The sequence below is a fragment of the Poecilia formosa genome, unplaced genomic scaffold, assembly GCF_000485575.1.
Source record: "Poecilia formosa unplaced genomic scaffold, Poecilia_formosa-5.1.2 Scaffold367, whole genome shotgun sequence".
In the NCBI taxonomy this organism is placed as follows: Eukaryota; Metazoa; Chordata; class Actinopteri; order Cyprinodontiformes; family Poeciliidae; genus Poecilia; species Poecilia formosa.
Window position 1 is genome coordinate 297,574 of NW_006800306.1, and position 20,328 is coordinate 317,901.

Genomic DNA, 20,328 nt, shown 5'->3' on the forward strand with positions numbered 1-20,328 from the left:
ACCAATTGGTAACATTTCAGTGCTGCCTGACTGCAACTTGAGCAGTCTGCATGATGGTTGCTGCGTGGTGAAGGAGGGCACCACCATGCGCATCAACATCCCTGTCACTGGAGTGCCTTACCCTACCGCCACCTGGAAGAAGGGCGACATGGGACTTGGCGACACTGGCCGTATATGTGTTGAGGCATCCCAGGGCATTACCACTCTACTGGTCAGAGACTGCCAGAGAGGAGATGCAGGTACCTACACCGTCAATGTCAGGAATAGTGCAGGCTCCAAGGACTGCAAGTTCCAGTTGAAGGTTGTCGGAAAGCCTGGAATATGCACTGGACCCATCAAGTTTGACGAGATAACTGCTGATGGCATCACCTTGGAGTGGGCACCGCCCAAAGACGATGGAGGTGCGGAGGTGTCCAATTACATCGTTGAGAAGAGGAGGACAACAGATAACAAATGGGCCACAGTGGCTTCAGCCATCCAGAAGACCACCATGAGGGTGATCAGACTCCACGATGGAATAGAGTACATCTTCAGAGTGTGTGCTGAGAATAAGTACGGCATCGGAGAGTTCCTGAGGTCTGACCCAGTCATCGCCCAGCATCCTTTCAGTGAGTACAACTCTGATCTTTAGAACTTTACTTGTAAAGTCCTTTGATTTCTCTTTTTAATTACTGTAAATGTCAGTCTAGTTTTTGTAAATGGGTTGACAGGTAAGATATCTTTCATATAGTTAAAATGGATATTCTCTGATCCAGAATTGTTCGATTCTGGTTGGACTGAGGATTATTCAGTTCCAATCCAATTCTGATACATTGATTTAAATATCTGTAGATACAGACATGATCAAATCCTGAGATTAATAATTATAATAAGCCTCAGCTTGTGTTGATGCTCTTTCCATGTTATATGATATACAGTATACTTACATTTGGATCAGTGACCTCAGGGCAATATTCAGACATCAGTGTAGTCTGACAGGCAGCATTTGAATAAAAGTCAAATTAATTTGATTAATGTTGAAAGGTACAGCCTGAAAATGTAGTGTTTAAATTTTTCTGATGGCAAAAGTAATTGGTATTATGAAGTAATCTTGAAATGTTTTGTTACAGTAAGTAGGTCTTATGTTTTTATGTGTAAAGATTTTAGTGAATTAACTGATCTTTTATCTTTCCTCAAGATGTACCTGAGGCGCCAGCTCCTCCTGAGATTCTGAGCATTCGACATGAGTCAGCCATTCTGACTTGGGCTGATCCAAAAGACACCGGTGGCTCCCCAATCACCGGTAAAATACTGTTATTCATCTCTGTAAGTAAGTAATCGAGTGTCATCAGTCATGATTTATTATATCTTTTTGGGGGTTTTTCAGGGTATCACCTTGAGTTTAAGGAGAGAAACAGCCTGATGTGGAAGCGAGCTAGTAAGACTCCTTTGAGAGTAAAGGAGTGTAGAGTTACGGGTCTCGTTGAAGGACTAGAGTATGAGTTCAGGGTGATGGCTATGAATATGGCCGGCCTTGGAAAGGCAAGCAAAGTCACTGAGGCTGTTGTCGCCCTTGATCCTATTGGTGAGTCCAAACCATTTTCTTAAAGTTATATATTATACATAGGAACCTTTCTGTTTTTATTGTAAATGCCTGAATTAAATTGCAGTGGCTTTGTTTTATTTCATGTCTTTGATTTTTTTTTTTTTCAGATCCACCTGGTAAACCAGATGTGATAAATGTTACCAGGAACACAGTCACTCTAATGTGGACTGCTCCTAAATATGATGGTGGCTATAAGCTGACTGGCTACATGGTGGAGAAACTTGAGGCTGGTGGAAAGGCATGGATGAAGGCCAATCACGTGAACATCCAGAGCTGTGCTTTCACCATTACAGACCTGACAGAAGGAGCTCAGTATCAGTTTAGAATCAGGGCCAAGAATGCTGCTGGTGCTGTCAGTGTTCCTTCAGAGACAACCGAATCACTGACCTGCAAGGATGAGTATGGTATGTAGTTTAAAATTTAAGACTTATGCAACTTCAGGTTTTAAAAATCAGTTTTAAATGTACAATTATTGTTCAACATCTTCCTGTTTCTTAACAGAGCCTCCATCTATCACTCTTGACCAAGAGATGAAGGAGGTTGTGTCCGTCAAGGCAGGAGACACAATTGTCATCTCAGCTGCAAAGATTGTGGGCAAACCTCCCCCAACTGCTTTCTGGTCCAAGGGAGGTCGTGAATTCAAGAACTCTGACATTGTCACTGTAACTAGCACTCCAACCTCTTCAACCCTTTCTATCAAGTATGCAAGCCGGAAGAATACCGGAGAGTACACAATTAATGCCAGTAACCCATTTGGTATTAAGGAAGAACACATTAAAGTAAAGGTCCTAGATGTTCCTGGACCACCAGGCCCTATTGAAGTCAGTAACATTTCAGCTGAGAAGTGTACCCTGACCTGGCTCCCACCTGAAGAAGATGGAGGCTCCTCTATCAAGTCCTACATCCTTGAGAAGAGAGAGACTAGCCGCTTGCAGTGGACCAAAGTTGCAGAAAATATTATGGACTGTAGACATGTAGCCACCAAACTGATCAAAGGCAATGAGTACATCTTTAGAGTATGCGCTGTAAACCAGTATGGCACAGGAGACTCCAGCCTGTCTGGTCCGGTCAAAATGGCTGACAGCTTTGGTAAGTTTACCTTGTTTAAGAATAAAGTTAAAAAATACTGACATTGAAATGTTGGAAATATATATATTTTTTCATGGCTATTTTTTTTTTCTTAGGTCCACCAGGTCCACCCTCAGCTCCAGAGGTAGATAATGTTAGTCGGAATGCTGTTACCATTTCATGGAAGAGACCTGTACAGGACGGAGGAAGTGACATTAGAGGATATTGTGTAGAAAGGAAAGAAAGGAGAGGAATGAGATGGGTGAGAGCCTGCAAGAGGACAGTTCCTGACCTTCGCTTCAAGGTGCAAGGCCTGAGTGAGGGAGTAGAGTACGAGTTTAGAGTCACTGCTGAGAATAAAGCTGGATTTGGGCAGCCAAGTGAGCCATCACGCCCTGTAATGACCAAGGATATTGTATGTAAGTAAAGAAGACTTTGCAACCAACCTTTAAGCAAGCAGGAATATAGCATTATCAAAGAATTTATGTAAGAATTTAGAATTTCTTCTGAAAATGCTTTAATTAACTTTACTAACCTCTTTTTTTTACTTTTTTTTTTTCAGATCCACCTGGTCCTCCATCCAACCCTAGAATTACAGACACCACAAAAACTACAGCAGCCTTTGCTTGGGGCCGTCCTCATTATGATGGTGGTCTTGAAGTAGAAGGTTACATTGTTGAGTATAAAAAGGAGGGTTATGATGACTGGGAGACAGAGACACAATATCCAGTTAAAGTTACTGAATATGTCATTGGTAAACTTCAAAAAGGAGGCAAATACCACTTCAGAGTTAGTGCTGTAAACTCTGAGGGAGTCGGTGAGCCTGCAGAGGTCGAGAAAGTGACTGAACTAGTTTACCAGGAAACAATGCCAGACTTTGAGTTGGATGCAGAGCTCAGGAAAACTCTGGTTGTCAGATGCCGTGCTTCAATTCGTCTATTTGTTCCTATCAAGGGCTGTCCTGTTCCTGAAGTCACTTGGAGCAAAGAAAATACCAACCTGAAAGCACGTGCACACATTGATACAACAGAGTCCTACACTCTACTGGTTATTCCTGACTGCACTAGGTACGACGCAGGAAAATACCAGCTCTCTTTGGAGAATGTTGCTGGTAAGAAGTCAGGCTTTGTCAACGTGAAAGTTCTGGACACACCTGGACCTCCAGTCAACCTTAAACCAAGAGAGATCACTAAAAACAGCATAACTCTCCAGTGGGAAATCCCTATTATTGATGGAGGGTCCAAGATTCATAACTATGTCATTGAAAAGAGAGATGCTACAAAGAAGGCTTATACCGTGCTTAGCACCACATGGCAAAAGTGTTCTTTTAAATTTCAAGACCTTGTGGAGGGAGCTTACTACTACTTCCGTGTTTCTGCTGAAAATGACCTTGGTGTAGGTGAACCTGCTGAAACTCCTGAGCCCATAAGAGTATCTCAGGCCCCCTCTGCACCAGATAACTTGTACGTTACTGATTTGACCAATGACAGTGCAAGCCTTGCATGGACCAAGCCTCTTCATGATGGCGGTAGCTTGATTACAGGATATGTCATTGAGGCTCAAAAGAAAGACACTGATCAATGGGTCCACATAACCACCATTAAGGCTCTAGATTATACTGTGACAGATCTGATTGAGGGAGCTGAATACACCTTCCGTATAATGGCTGTCAATGCATCAGGCAGGAGTGATCCTCGTGAGAGCCGGCCAGCTGTGATTAAAGAGCAAACTTCTCCTCCATCTTTTGACCTGAGAGGAGTCTACCAGAAAACCGTAATTGCCAAAGCAGGGGACCGTGTAAAGGTGGAGATTCCAGTACTGGGAAAACCCAGGCCTGTTGTGTCATGGAAGAAAGGAGACATGGCACTTAAGGAAACACAAAGAATCAACACTGAAACTACAGCAACATCAACAATCCTAAACATCAGTGAGATCAAAAGAACTGATGAAGGCCAGTATTCCATGACTGGAAAGAATATGCTGGGCACACTGACAGAAACCATCACAGTCCTGGTCCACGACATTCCAGGTCCTCCTACTGGTCCTGTCAAGCTGGATGAGGTCTCGTGTGATTATGTTATCATGTCCTGGGAACCACCAGAGAATGATGGAGGTGTTCCTATAAATAATTATATTGTTGAGATGCGTGAGACTACCGGTACTTCATGGGTGGAGTTGGCAGCTACAGTTATTCGCACCACATTCAAAGCAGCACGACTCAATACTGGAACCCAGTATCAGTTCCGTATTAAGGCTCAGAACAGATATGGCGTTGGACCATGTGTTCTATCTGAACCAGTGTTGGCTGCCTATCCGTTTGATGTGCCAGGCCAGCCTGGCATTCCGGTAGTTACAGCTTTCAACAAAGATTCAATGACTCTTAGTTGGAATGAGCCATCTTCTGATGGAGGCAGTCCTATTCTTGGGTATCATGTGGACAGAAAAGAGAAAAACAGTATCCTGTGGCAGAGGATCAGCAAAGCTCTTGTTGTTGGAAACATCTTTAAATCATCAGGCCTTGTTGATGGCATTGGATATGAACACCGTGTTATTGCTGAAAACATGGCTGGTCTCAGCAAACCTAGCAAACCCTGTGAGGCTACGTATGCTTTGGACCCAGTTGACCCACCAGGTAGGCCTGTGGCATTGAATATCACAAGACATGAGGTGACATTGTCATGGACCAAACCAGAAGGTGACGGAGGATTTTCTATTACGGGATACACAGTGGAGAGGAAGAAGATGCCTAATGGACGCTGGCTTAAAACAAATTTCAACAACATTCTAGAAACCATGTTCACAGTCAGTGGCCTGACTGAAGATGCCACCTATGAGTTCCGTGTGCTTGCTCGAAACTCAGCTGGTGCTGTTAGTGCTCCATCACAGCCATCAGAAGCTATCACATGCAGAGATGACATTGAAGAACCCAGGCTTGATATTGATGCCTCATATAGCAGTAATGTTGTAGTAATGGCAGGAGAACCATTCAAGTTGGAAGCCAGTGTAACTGGCAGGCCAATTCCTTCTCTAGTATGGACCAAGGAAGGAAAGGAGCTGGAGGACACAGCTAAAATAGAAATAAAGACATCTGACTTCCACACAACCTTAATCAGCAAAGATTCTCTAAGGAGAGATGGTGGTGCTTTTACCCTGACTGCAAGCAATCCTGGTGGATTTGCAAAGTTCACTTTTAATGTTAAGGTACTCGACAGACCTGGACCACCAGATTCCCTTTCAGTTACGGATGTTGCTGCAGAAAAATGTGTCCTTAACTGGGTGCATCCAACACATGATGGTGGTGCCAAAATTGAATACTTCATCATACAGAGGCGTGAGACCAGTAGGTTGGCATGGACAAATGTGGCCACAGACCTTCAAGCAAACAGGTTTAAGGTCACAAAGCTTCTTAAAGGAAATGAGTATATTTTCAGAGTAATGGCTGTGAATAAGTATGGCGTAGGTGAACCCCTTGAATCAGAGCCTGTGACTTGTGTGAACCCATATGGTCCCAGTGACCCACCAACGCAGCCTGAGGTCACAACTATCACCAAAGACTCAATGGTTGTTTGCTGGGAGCGTCCTGAACATGATGGAGGCAGTAGAATTAACACATACATAATTGAAAGAAGGGATAAGACAGGTCTGCGTTGGGTGAAATGTAACAAGAGGACTGTGACAGATTTGCGATTCAAGGTCTCTGGTCTCACACAAGGTCACGAGTATGAATTTAGAGTTTTTGCTGAAAATAATGCTGGTCTCAGTCAGCCCAGCCCTTCTAGTCCATTCTACAAGGCTGTTGACACAATCTTTCAGCCTGGACCTCCAGGAAACCCAAGAGTGCTTGACACCTCTAAATCATCCATTACCGTCGCCTGGAATAAACCTGTTTATGATGGTGGTTCTGAAATTACTGGTTACATTGTGGAGACTTGCCTGCCTGAGGAGGATGAGTGGACAATCCATACTCCTAAAAAAGGATGGACAGCCACATCTTTTACCATTACTAGTCTGAAAGAAAACCAGGAGTATAAAATCAACATCTGTGCAACAAATTCTGAAGGGGTGGGAGAACCTGCAGCTGTACCTGGAACCCCTAAGGCTGAAGACAGATTAATTCCGCCTGAAGTTGAACTTGGAGCAGAGCTACGTAAAGTTGTTTCCATCAGAGCCTGTAGCACACTCAGACTTTTTGTCCCCATCAAAGGAAGACCAGCACCAGAAGTAAAATGGTCAAGAGAGCATGGAGAATCCCTGGACAAGGCTAACATTGAAATTACCCCATCATTTACAACTCTTCAGATAGACAATGTTGACAGGTTTGATGGAGGTAAATACTTGGTGACAGTAGAGAATGCCTCAGGAAGTAAAACAGCTTTTGTTAATGTTAGAGTACTAGATACTCCTGGACCACCTCAGAATCTCATTGTTAAGGAGGTCACAAGAGATTCAGTTTCCCTGGTTTGGGATGCACCTCTCATAGATGGGGGCTCCAGAGTCCGCAGCTACATTGTGGAGAAGCGTGAGTCAACCAGGAAAGCCTACTCAACCGTATGTGCCAGCTGCCATAAGTCTAGTTGGAAAGTGGGAGACCTGGAAGAAGGAAAATTGTACTTCTTTAGAATAGTCGCTGAAAACGAATTTGGTATCGGTCTGCCAGTTGAAACCATTGAACCAATTAAGGCATCAGAAAAGCCTCTGCCACCAGGCAAAGTATCTCTCCGTGAAGTTACTGGAACAAGTGTCACACTAACTTGGGAAAAACCAGACCATGATGGAGGAAGCAGAATTACAGGCTATAATGTTGAGATGCAATGTAAAGGAAGTGAGAAATGGACACAAGTGATGGTGGTAAAGACAAACCAGGCCCAGGTAACTGGACTTACATATGGAGAGGAGTATATGTTCCGAATCTCTGCATTCAATGAAAAGGGTGTTAGTGACCCCCGGTCTCTCAATGTACCTGTGGTGGCTAAAGATTTAGTAATACCACCAGCTTTCAAACTGATTTTCAGCACATTCAGTGTGCTGGCAGGAGATGATCTCAAGATTGATGTACCATATGTTGCCTGTCCTAAAGCTACAGCAACTTGGCTGAAGGATGATGTCATTCTCAAAGAAACAACAAGAGTTAATGCTGAGGCCACAGACAAAAACCTTCTTCTTATCATTAAGGAGGCTTGCAGAGACGATGTGGGCAAATATACTATAAAACTAAACAATACAGCTGGGGAGGCTACAACAGATATCAGTGTTGTTGTCTTGGACAAACCTGGTCCTCCAACTGGCCCGATCAAGTTGGATGAGGTCACAGCAGACAGCGTTATCTTGTCTTGGGATCCACCACAATATGATGGAGGTTGCTCAATCAACAATTACATTGTAGAGAAGAGAGATACCTCAACTACAAACTGGCAGATTGTGTCTGCTACTGTAGCTAGAACAACCATCAAAGCGGCTCGCCTGAAGACTGGTTCAGAGTATCAATTTAGAATTGCTGCAGAAAATAGATATGGCAAGTCATCTTTTCTCCTTTCTGATAGCATTGTTGCTCAGTATCCATTTGAGGTGCCCAGTTCACCACGATCTGTTGTGGTAAAGTCAGCCACCAAAGAGACCATGACTGTTGTGTGGGAGAATCCCAGTAATGATGGTGGTAGCAAAATTCTGGGCTACCACTTAGAACTTAAAGAGAGAAACAGCATTCTCTGGGTGAAACAAAACAAGCAGATCATCCCAGAGACCAGATTTAAAGTGGTTGGACTTGAAGAGGGCATTGAATACGAGTTTAGAGTGTATGCTGAGAATATTGTTGGTCTTAGCAAACCTAGCAAGGTAAGTGAAATCCAAGTAGCTAGGGATCCTTGTGACAGACCCGGAAAACCAGAGGCTGTCATTGTAACAAGAAGCCAAGTGACACTGAGATGGACCAAACCTGAATTTGATGGTGGCATCAAAATCACTGGTTATGTTGTTGAGAAAAAGGAGGCAAGTGGGCGTTGGTTGAAGGCAAGTTTTGCCAACATTATTGAAACTGAATTTGTTGTCACAGGACTTACTGAGGATCAAACTTATGAATTCCGTGTCATTGCCAAAAATGCAGCTGGTGTCTTTAGCCAACCATCTGATTCTTCTGGATCCATCACTGCCAAGGATGAGATTGATCCACCAAAAATTGACCTGGAAGCTAAATACTCTCAGGTTGTGGTTGTAAATGCCGGAGAGACATTTAAACTTGAGGCTGCTGTTTATGGTAAGCCTGTGCCCACTGTACACTGGCTGAAAGAAGGCACTGAGATGGCAGAAGCAGCTCGTTTAGAAATCCATAATACCGATTTTTCAACTTGTCTAACTGTTAAGGAAGCTATTCGTGTTGATGGAGGACAGTACACATTGCTGGTAAAGAATGTTGGTGGAGAAAAAGCTATTAACATTAATGTCAAGGTATTGGACAGACCAGGTCCACCTGAGGGCCCTATCTCTATTTATGGTGTCACTAATGAGAAATGCTCAATTTCCTGGAAACCTCCCTTGCAAGATGGAGGTAGTGATATCTCCCATTATATTGTTGAGAGAAGGGAAACCAGCAGGCTGGTATGGACTGTAGTTGAGCAAAAGGTTCAGACTCTAAATCTAAAAATCACCAAACTTCTTCCTGGTAATGAATACATCTTCAGAGTGATCCCTGTCAACAAATATGGTATTGGCGAGCCTTTGGAATCTGAGCCAATGATTGCCAAAAATCCATTTGTCACACCAAGTCCCCCAACTGACATAGATGTTTCTTCAATTACTAAGGACTCTATGGTGGTAACCTGGGAGAGACCAAATAATGATGGTGGCAATTCCATTCAGGGGTATGTCATTGAGAAATGTGATAAGGATGGTGTGAGATGGACAAGGTGCAACAAGCGCAGTGTGACAGAGTTGCGTTTCAGAGTGACAGGACTCATAGAAAACCATAGCTATGAATTCAGAGTAGCTGCTGAGAATGCTGCTGGAATTGGTACACCTAGTACACCAACAGTTTACTACAAAGCACTGGATCCTGTTTTCAAACCAGGCCCACCCAACAACCCCAAGGTAGTAGACACCTCTAGGTCTACTGTATCTCTTACATGGGGTAAGCCCATATATGACGGGGGAAGTGAGATCAAAGCTTACATTGTTGAAGCATATGATGTAGCAGCTGATGAGTGGTTTATGTGCACTCCACCCACTGGAATAACAGACACTAAATTCACAGTGAAAAAGCTTCTGGAAAAGCATGAGTACCAGTTTAGAGTTTGTGCAATCAACAAAATTGGTGTTGGTGAACATGCTGATGTGCCTGGTAAAATCCTTCTTGAAGAGAAGCTTGAGACTCCTGACCTTGAACTAGATGCTGATATGAGAAAAATGATCAACATCAGATCAGCTTGCACACTGAGGTTGTTTGTACCCGTGAAAGGGCGCCCAGCTCCTGAGCTGAAATGGGGAAAGGTTGAAGGTGAGATTAAAGAGACTGCCCAAATTGACAACACAGGAAGCTATGCTTCACTTACCATTGAGAATGTTGACCGGTTTGACAGTGGCAAGTACACACTGACTGCAGAGAATGCCAGTGGAGTTAAATCAGTGTTCATCAGTGTAAGAGTCCTGGATTCTCCTAGTCCACCAACTAACTTAACAGTAAAAGAGATTACTAAGAACTCTGTCACTCTTTCATGGGAACCTCCACTTCTGGATGGTGGTTCAAAGATTAAGCATTATATTGTTGAGAAGCGTGAAAGCACAAGAAAGGTTTATACTACCATTACAACATGTAACAAGATGTCATGGAAAGTTGAACCTCTTCCAGAGGGTGGAATCTTCTTTTTTAGGGTTTTGGCTGAGAATGAATATGGTGTGGGTCTCCAAGCTAAAACTATGGAGCCAATTAAAATATCTGAGAAGCCTCAGCCACCCGGTAAGGTTAGTGTTCTTGACGTCACTCACAGTACTGTTACTCTAAGGTGGGAGAAATCTGAACATGATGGTGGTAGTAGGATCAGTTATTATGAAATTGAAATGGCTCCTAAGGACAGTGATGCATGGACTGTGTGTGCTAGTGTAAAAGGCCTGGAGACAGTAGTGAGCAACCTTCTCAAGGGAGAGGAATATCAGTTCAGAGTTGTTGCTGTAAATGAGAAAGGTAAAAGTGACCCAAGACAACTGGCTCAATCAGTTGTAGCCAAGGACCTAATCATTGAGCCTTCTGTGAGACCCAAATCAAGTTCCTACAGTGTTCAGGTGGGAAATGACCTCAAGATAGAGGTTCCAGTTGCTGGTCATCCAAAGCCAACCATTACCTGGACTAAGGATGGAGTGGCACTTAAGCAGACCACCAGAGTTAATGTCAGTGACTCAGCACATCACACCACTCTAACCATAAAGGATGCCACCAGAGAGGATGGTGGTATGTACACTGTGACTATTGCTAATGCCTTGGGTTCCAAGGATGCCACTATTGAAGTTATCACCCTGGATAAACCAGGACCACCAACAGGTCCAATCAAGATTGATGATGTTAGTGCTGAGAGTGTCACTCTTAATTGGGAACCTCCTTCATACACAGGTGGCTGTCCAATCTCCAACTATGTAGTGGAAAAGAGAGACACAACTACAACTAATTGGGTTGTTGTGTCTGCCACTGTGGCTAGAACAACCTTAAAGGTTGCCAATCTCAAGACTGGTAGTGAATACCAGTTTAGAATCTTTGCTGAAAACAGATATGGAAAGAGTTATGCAATTGATTCAGTGCCTGTTGTAGCACAATATCCATTCCAAGAACCTGGACCACCAGGAACACCATTTGTTTCTGCATACACTAAAGATTACATGGTGGTCGAGTGGCATAAACCTCCATCTGATGGAGGCAGTGCTATTTTGGGTTATCATTTGGAGAGGAAAGAGAAGAATAGTATCCTGTGGACAAAGATCAACAAAATGCTCATTCAAGATTGTAAATTCAAGTCTACTCCTCTTGAGGAGGGCATTGAGTATGAGTATAGAGTATATGCTGAGAATATAGTTGGCATTGGAAAATGCAGCAACGTCTCTGAGGTATATGTAGCCCGTGACCCATGTGATCCTCCTGGCCGTCCAGAGGCTGTAATTGTAACCAGACATTCGGTGATGCTGAGATGGACACCCCCGCAATATGATGGTGGAAGCATTGTAACTGGCTATTTAATAGAGAAGCGTGACCTTCCAGAGGGAAAATGGATGAAGGCTAGTTTCACAAACATTATTGAAAATGAATTTACAGTTACTGGCCTTACAGAAGACAGTAAATATGACTTCAGAGTGATTGCAAGGAATGCCGCTGGTGCTGTCAGCAAGCCCTCTGAGAACACAGGATCCATAACAGCTAAGGATGAAGTTGAGCCACCCAAGTGTGAAACTGATCCGATATACAATCAGACTATTGTCCTTAATGCTGGAGAGACTTTTAGTCTGGAGGCTAGTGTAGAAGGAAAGCCCATCCCAACAGCCCAGTGGTTCAAAGGAAGTGTTGAAGTTGAAAACTCAGCAAGAGCTGAAATTAAAAATACTGATTTTAAAGCGTTACTTGTAGTAAAGGACTCCATCAGAGTGGATGGTGGACAGTATACTTTGGTTCTGACTAATGTTGCCGGAACTAAGACTGTCCCGTTCACTGTGAAGGTTCTTGATAGACCAGGCCCATCCGAGGGACCCCTCACAGTCAGTAATGTTACTGAGGAGAAATGCTCACTGTCATGGCTGCCACCCAGGCATGACGGAGGAGCTAGCATTTCTCACTACATCATTCAAAAGAGAGAAACTAGCCGCTTGGCTTGGACTGTGGTCTCCAGTGATTGTGGAGCTACAATGTTTAAGGTTACCAAACTATTGAAAGGCAATGAGTACATCTTCAGAGTTTTGGCTGTCAACAAATATGGAGTTGGGGAACCTCTGGAATCTGAGCCAGTTATCATGAGAAATCCATTTGTTCCTCCTGGTTCACCTCGTGAACTAGAAATCACTAACATTACTAGGGATTCAATGACTGTTTGCTGGAACCGCCCACAGTCTACAGGAGGAAGTGACATTGCTGGTTACATTATTGAAAAGAGAGACAGAGCTGGAGTGAGATGGACCAAGTGCAATAAACGTAGAGTGACTGATTTGCGTTTTAGAGTAACAGGTCTCACTGAGGACCATGATTATGAGTTCAGGGTATCTGCTGAAAATGCAGCTGGGGTGGGCCAGCCAAGCCCACCTACACCCTATCTCAAAGCTTGTGACCCTACTTTTGAACCAGGCATTCCCACTAATGCCCATGTAGTTGACACAACAAAAGACTCCATCAGCTTAGCTTGGCACAGGCCAATATATGACGGGGGTTGTGAAATTCAAGGATATGCTGTTGAAATAACCAAGGCAGAAGAGGAGGAATGGACTATTTGTACACCACCCACTGGAGTGAATCTCACCAAGTTTACCATCAAAAACCTGATAGAACATCAAGAATACAAGGTGCGTGTCTGTGCTATGAATAAAATTGGTGTTGGTGAGCCCACAGAAATTCTGGGAGTTGTAATCCCTGTGGATAAAATTGACCCTCCAGAGATGATTTTGGATTCAGAGCTCAGGAAAGGAATAGTTGTTCGTGCAGGAGGCTCAATGAGAATCTGCGTTCCTTTTAAGGGTCGCCCGACTCCTGACGTTAGCTGGGCTAAAGAGGATGGTGAGCTGCCCAGTAAAGCACAGATTGAGACTGCTGAACATTTCACACAGCTTTCTATTGACATTTGTGACAAATATGATGCTGGAAAATACATCCTCAGTGTAGCAAACAGTGCTGGCAGCAAATCAGCTTTTGTCTCTGTTAAAGTTCTGGACACTCCAGGGGCTCCATTAAATCTTAAAGTTAAAGACATAAAGAGGGAGAGCGTCACTTTGACTTGGGAACCCCCTGTAATTGATGGTGGCTCAAGAATAAAGAATTACTTGGTTGAGAAGCGTGAGTCAACCAGGAAGGTGTACTCTAATGTAGACAATAAATGTACAAAGACAAGTTACCGTATCACAGGTCTGACTGAGGGAACAATTTATTACTTTAGAGTCTTAGCAGAAAATGAATTTGGTGTTGGACAGCCAGTTGAAACAAAAGAATCTGTTAAAACATCTGAGCCACCTTTATCTGTGGGTAAAGTTAATTTGACTGAAGTCACAAAAACCACAGCCTCACTCTCGTGGGAGAAACCAGTCCATGATGGAGGTAGCAGGATAATTGGATACTACATTGAGATGCAGCCTGTGGGGTCAGAAGAGTGGGTTGTGGCTGCCACAACTAAGACCTGCGAGGGTACTGTTACTGGTCTAAGTGCAGGACATGAGTACCTTTTTAGAGTATCAGCCTTCAACGAAAAAGGAAAGAGTGACCCAAGGTCTCTGGCTGCAGCAGTTACTGCTAAAGATGTTACTGTTGAGCCTGGATTCAAGATGAGATTCAATACTTACAGCTTACAACAAGGTGAGGATCTGAAAATTGAGATTTCAGTACTTGGACGTCCTGTTCCAAAGGTTGAATGGAAAAAGGAAGGACAACTTCTTAAAGAGACAACTAGAATAAATGTATCAAGCACACCATCATCTACAAAGTTGGTAATCAAAGATGCCAATAAAGAAGATACTGGCAAGTACACTATTACAGCAACCAGCAGCATTGGAACAGCTACAGAGGAGATTACTGTTATAATTCTTGACAAACCTGGACCTCCTACAGGCCCTGTGAAGATTGATGAAGTGAGTTCAAATTTTGTTACTCTGTCCTGGGAACCACCAGAGTATACTGGAGGTTGTCAGATCAACAACTACATCGTAGAGAAGAGAGACACCACTACTACTGTGTGGCAAATTGTTTCTGCTACAATAGCCAGGACAACCATAAAAGTCAGCAATTTGAAGACTGGCACTGAATATCAATTTAGAGTCTCAGCTGAGAATAGATATGGAAAGAGTTCAGCTATTGTCTCTCCTGGTGTGGTTGCTAAGTATCCATTCAGTGAACCTGCTGCCCCTGGAATACCAGTTGTTACATCTGCAACCAAAGAGAGCATGGTTGTTGAATGGAAACCCCCCACCAACAATGGGGGTAGTCCAATTATAGGCTATCACCTAGAGAGAAAGGAGAAGAACAGCCTTTTATGGGTCAAACTAAACAAGCTTCTTATTCCAGATGCACGATTCAAAACCACAGAATTGGAAGAGGGTATAGAGTATGAATTTAGAGTTTATGCTGAGAACATTGCTGGCCTCAGCCCAGCTAGCAAAGTCTCAGAGAGCACAGTAGCCAGGGATCCATGTGACCCACCAGGCACTCCTGAGGCTATTGAAATCACCAGAAACCATATCACACTTCAATGGACCAAACCCCAGTACGATGGAGGCAGTGCAATCACTGGGTATTTGATTGAGAGGAGGAAGCACCCAGATAAACGCTGGATGAAAGCAAGCTTTACCAACATCATTGATACCCAATACACTCTCACTGGTCTCACTGAGGATCGTGTTTATGAGTTTAGAATCATTGCTAGGAATGCTGCTGGTATTTCTAGTTGCCCATCTGAAAGCACAGGAGAAATAACAGCTAAAGATGAAATTGAGGCTCCAGATGCCATCATGGATTCTAAGTTCAAAGATCTCACAGTTGTTCATGCTGATGAGACATTTATCATTGATGCTGATTACACTGGTAAGCCTGTGCCTGAGGTCACATGGTTAAAGGATGGAAAGGAAATTGACAAAGCTACCCCAAGAATGGAAATCAAGACCACACTAACCCGCACCATCCTGACAGTTAAAGACTGCATACGAGTTGATGGTGGCCACTTTGTTCTCAAGCTTGTTAATGTGGGTGGAGTCAAAATGATCCCAGTTAACGTAAAGGTTTTGGACAGACCTGGTCCTCCAGATGGACCATTAGAAGTGAAAGGAGTGACAGCTGAAAAATGTTATCTGCACTGGAGCCATCCTTCACATGATGGTGGAGCTAGCATCTCTCACTATATTATTGAAAAGAGGGAAACCAGTCGTTTGTCATGGACCGTGGTTGAGCCAAAGATCCAGGCAATCAGCTACAAAATTACAAAACTGCTCCCTGGAAATGAATACATCTTCAGAGTTACTGCTGTGAATAAATATGGAGTTGGTGAACCTTTAGAATCTGAGCCTGTTGTGGCTCGTAATCCATTCACCACTCCCAGCGCACCCTCCACTCCTGAAGCCAGTGCTATTACTAGGGATTCCATTGTGCTTACTTGGGAGAGGCCAGAGAATAATGGAGGAGCTGAGATTGAAGGATATGTACTTGAAAAACGTGATAAGGATGGCGTCAGGTGGACCAAGTGCAACAAGAAGAGACTGACTGACTTGAGATTTAGGTGTGCTGGTCTCACAGAGGGCCATTCCTATGAATTCCGTGTCTCAGCTGAAAACGCTGCAGGTGTTGGAAAGCCTAGCACACCGACACAGTACATCAAAGCATGCGATGCCACTTATCCACCAGGACCTCCAAATAACCCCAAAGTCACTGACCATTCCAGCACTACAGTCTCCCTTTCCTGGTCAAGACCTATCTATGATGGTGGAGCACAGATTACTGGATATGTTGTTGAAATGAAGGAGGCATTAGATGACGAATGGATTGTTTGCACACCTCATACTGGTGTCCAAGACACTCACTACACTGTAAAGAAGTTAAAAGAGAATGCAGAATACAATTTCCGTGTATGTGCCATGAACTGTGAGGGAGTAGGGGATCATGTGGACCTCCCAGGGTCTGTGATTGCGGCAGAAAAGTTGCAGGCACCTGAAATTGAACTAGATGCTGACCTGAGAAAGATGGTCAATGTTCGTGCCACTGCAACACTACGTCTTTTTGTGACTATCAGAGGAAAACCTGAGCCTGAGGTCAAGTGGTCAAAGGCCGATGGCACTCTAAATGAGCGTGCTCAGATTGAAGTCACAAGCTCATACACAATGCTTGTGATTGAAAATGTTGACAGATTTGACACTGGCAAATATGTACTAACCCTTGAGAACATTAGTGGCTCTAAATCAGCTTTTATCAATGTTAGAGTTTTGGATTCACCCAGTGCTCCAACAAACCTACAAGTTAAGGATGTAAAGAGACATTCTGTCTCTCTTTCCTGGGAGCCTCCTCTGATTGATGGTGGAGCAAAGATATCACACTATATTGTGGAGAAGAGAGAGCAGAAGCGAATGGCTTTCACCAGTGTTAGCACGAATTGTGTAAGGAACTCATACATTATTTCTGACCTGCAGGAGGGAGGTAGATACTTTTTCCGTGTGTTGGCTGTAAATGAGCTAGGAGTTGGTCTGTCAGCTACAACAGATCAAGTCAAAGTTTCAGAGGCACCTTTGCCTCCGGGTAAAGTAACTGTGGTTGATGTGACTCGTCACACTGTCACCCTTTCATGGGAAAAACCAGATCATGATGGAGGCAGCAAAATTACAAGCTACATAGTAGAGATGCAGCCTAAGGGAGATGAAAAATGGACAGTGTGCAGTGACGCCAAAGCACTAGAAGCTACTATTGAGGGACTTACTACTGGTGAGGAATACTCCTTCAGAGTAACTGCTGTGAATGATAAGGGTAGGAGTGATCCCAAACCTCTGGCTATGCCTGTGCTAGTAAAAGACATCACAGTGGAGCCCACCATCAACTTGCTTTTCCATACATACAGTGTAAAAGCAGGAGATGACTTGAAGATTGATGTTCCTCTCAAAGGCAGACCTCAACCTGAGGTGTCCTGGAAGAAGGATGGCAGTGCACTAAAGCAGACTACCAGGGTAAATGTTCTGAATTCAAAGACCTCATCAAAGATCATAATCAAAGATGCCACCAAAGATGATGTTGGAAAATATGAGATCACTGTAACTAATTCAATTGGCACAAAGACAGCTGAAATTTCTGTAATAATTCTGGATAAACCAGGTCCACCCAGCAACATTAGGGTGGAGGAGGTGAGTGCCGACTTTATCTCTCTGTCCTGGGATGCTCCAACCTATGATGGTGGGTGCCAGATTAACAACTATGTTGTGGAGAAGAGAGACACTACCTCTACCACATGGCAAATTGTCTCAGCTACAGTAGCCAGGACATCCATAAAGGTTTCCCGTCTCACTCAGGGCACAGAGTACCAGTTCCGCATTGCAGCTGAGAACCGTTATGGCAAGAGTCCAGCAATTGATTCTGCTCCTGTTGTTGCACAATATCCATTTGAGCCACCTGGCCCTCCAACTAATCTTCATGTTGCCCATGCCACCAAGACTGGTATGCTTGTGGTATGGGGCAGACCTGCCAGTGATGGTGGAAGCCCTGTCATTGGTTATCATGTTGAATCCAAAGACCAAAGCAGCATTTTGTGGACCAAAGTCAGTAGAGGTCTGGTGACTGAAAACCAATTTAAGATGACGGGCATTGAAGAAGGCCTGTCATACCAGTTTAGAGTCTATGCTGAGAATATTGCTGGCATTGGTCCTTGCACTAAAGCTTGTGAACCAGTTGCAGCCAGGGACCCATGTGAATCTCCACATAACCTTAAAGTCACAAATATTACCAGAAACTCTGTTTCTCTCTTCTGGGATCCACCTGAATATGATGGTGGAGTGAAAATTGTTGGATACATAGTGGAGCGCAAAGAGCTCCCTAATGGTCGCTGGCTAAAATGTAACTTTACCAATTTACAAGAGACTTACTTTGATGTCACAGGTCTTACAGAAGATGCACAATATGACTTCCATGTTATTGCAAAGAATTCTGCAGAGATGTTGAGTGCCCCTTCAGAATGCACTGGTCCTGTCACCATCAAAGACGATGTAGACCCTCCAAGCATCATCTTAGAGGATAAATTCAGGCAACTGGTTGTCATTAAGGCTGGAGAAATAATTAGAATTGATGCTGAAATTACAGGTCGTCCAATCCCAGTGGTTTCATGGTCTAAGGATGGAAAAGATATTGAGGCCAAGGCCAGGTGTGAAATCACTTCCACAAACTTCACCACCACTCTGATTGTCAGAGATGTTATCAGGAGGGATTCTGGACAGTACGTCTTGACTTTGCACAATGTAGCTGGAACCAGGTCTGTAGCTATCAACTGTAAGGTTTTGGACAGGCCTGGACCAGCTTCAGGACCTTTAGCAGTGTCTGGCATTACAGCAGAGAAGTGCACTATAACATGGGGTCCACCTCAAGAGAATGGAGGAGCTGAAATCATGCACTATATAGTGGAGAAACGTGAGACAAGCCGCCTTGCTTGGACTCTTGTTTATGGTGACATGAAGGCAACTACCTGCAAAGTTACTAAGCTGCTCAAAGGAAATGAGTACATTTTCAGGGTCAGAGGAGTTAACAAATATGGAGATGGTGAGGCTCTGGAGAGTGAGGCAGTAAAAGCTTTGGATCCATTCACTGTAGCTGCAGCCCCCACTAATGTCCAGGTCACCTCAGTCACTAGTGAGGCCATGACAATCTGTTGGGAAAGACCAGTTTCTGATGGTGGCAGCAGTATCTGTGGCTATGTAATAGAAAAGCGAGAGAAGACTGGCCTCCGTTGGTGCCGTGTCAATAAGAAACCTGTCTATGACCTCAGAGTCAAAGCTTCTAATCTTCGTGAGGGAAGTGAATATGAGTACAGAGTGTTTGCAGAGAATGCTGCTGGACTTAGTGCACCTAGCACCCCTTGCCCACTCACCAAGGCTGAAGACCCACAGTTCCTCCCCTCACCTCCTGCTAAGCCCAGGATCATTGACTCAACAAAGACCACAGTAACACTAGCATGGAATAAACCACTGTTTGATGGTGGAGCACCTATAACTGGTTACCGAGTAGAATACAGAAAGTCATTAGATGATGAATGGTTCGTTGGAGTCCAGAACACCAAGAATACGGAGTTTACAGTGGTGGGACTGACTCCTGGAGCTGAATATGTATTTGTTGTCAGATCCATTAACAAAATTGGAGCAAGTGAGCCTAGTCCTGAATCAGACAAACAGACTGCTAAAGAAAAAGAAGAAGAGCCAGTCTTTGAAATAAGCAATGAGATGAGGAAGACTCTTATTGTGAAAGACGGCAGCTCATTTACAATGACGGTACCCTTCAGGGGCAAGCCTATTCCCACTGTCAGTTGGACAAAGCCTGATATTGATCTTAGAGTACGTGCTGTCATTGACACCACAGACACCTTCACCTCAATCACCTTAGAGAAAGCAACACGCAATGACTCTGGAAAATACACTGTCACTTTGTCCAGTATTGCTGGAACCTCATCACTGACCCTCAATGTTAGAGTTCTTGACTCGCCTGGACCTCCTGCATATGTGGAAGTCAAGGATGTGACTAAGTCATCTGCTACTGTAACTTGGGACACTCCAGAGAATGAAGGGGGAGGACCAGTAAAGAATTATCTTGTTGATTTCCGAGAGGCAAGCAAAAAAGGTTGGACTAAGTTGACTGATACATGCCACAGACTGACTTACAAGGTGTCAAACCTAAAGGAAGGAGAAGTTTACTATTTCAGAGTGACAGGCGAGAATGACTATGGTGTTGGTGTACCAGCTGAGACCAAAGAGGGAACCAAGATCACAGGTATAAACATTTATGTTAT

General features: G+C 43.9%; 1 protein-coding gene across 1 annotated transcript in view; it reads left to right on the top strand.

The window, feature by feature from the left end:
- ttn.2 (titin, tandem duplicate 2) overlaps nucleotides 1–20,328 on the top strand; it is a 209,617-nt gene that overhangs the window by 160,217 nt on the left and 29,072 nt on the right. Inside the window, exons 212-218 of the mRNA XM_016662277.1 lie at nucleotides 21–608; nucleotides 1,178–1,282; nucleotides 1,367–1,564; nucleotides 1,693–1,989; nucleotides 2,087–2,674; nucleotides 2,770–3,072; nucleotides 3,216–20,309. Of these exons, the coding sequence (XP_016517763.1) occupies nucleotides 21–608; nucleotides 1,178–1,282; nucleotides 1,367–1,564; nucleotides 1,693–1,989; nucleotides 2,087–2,674; nucleotides 2,770–3,072; nucleotides 3,216–20,309 (19,173 nt within the window). The remainder of the gene's footprint in view (nucleotides 1–20; nucleotides 609–1,177; nucleotides 1,283–1,366; nucleotides 1,565–1,692; nucleotides 1,990–2,086; nucleotides 2,675–2,769; nucleotides 3,073–3,215; nucleotides 20,310–20,328) is intronic.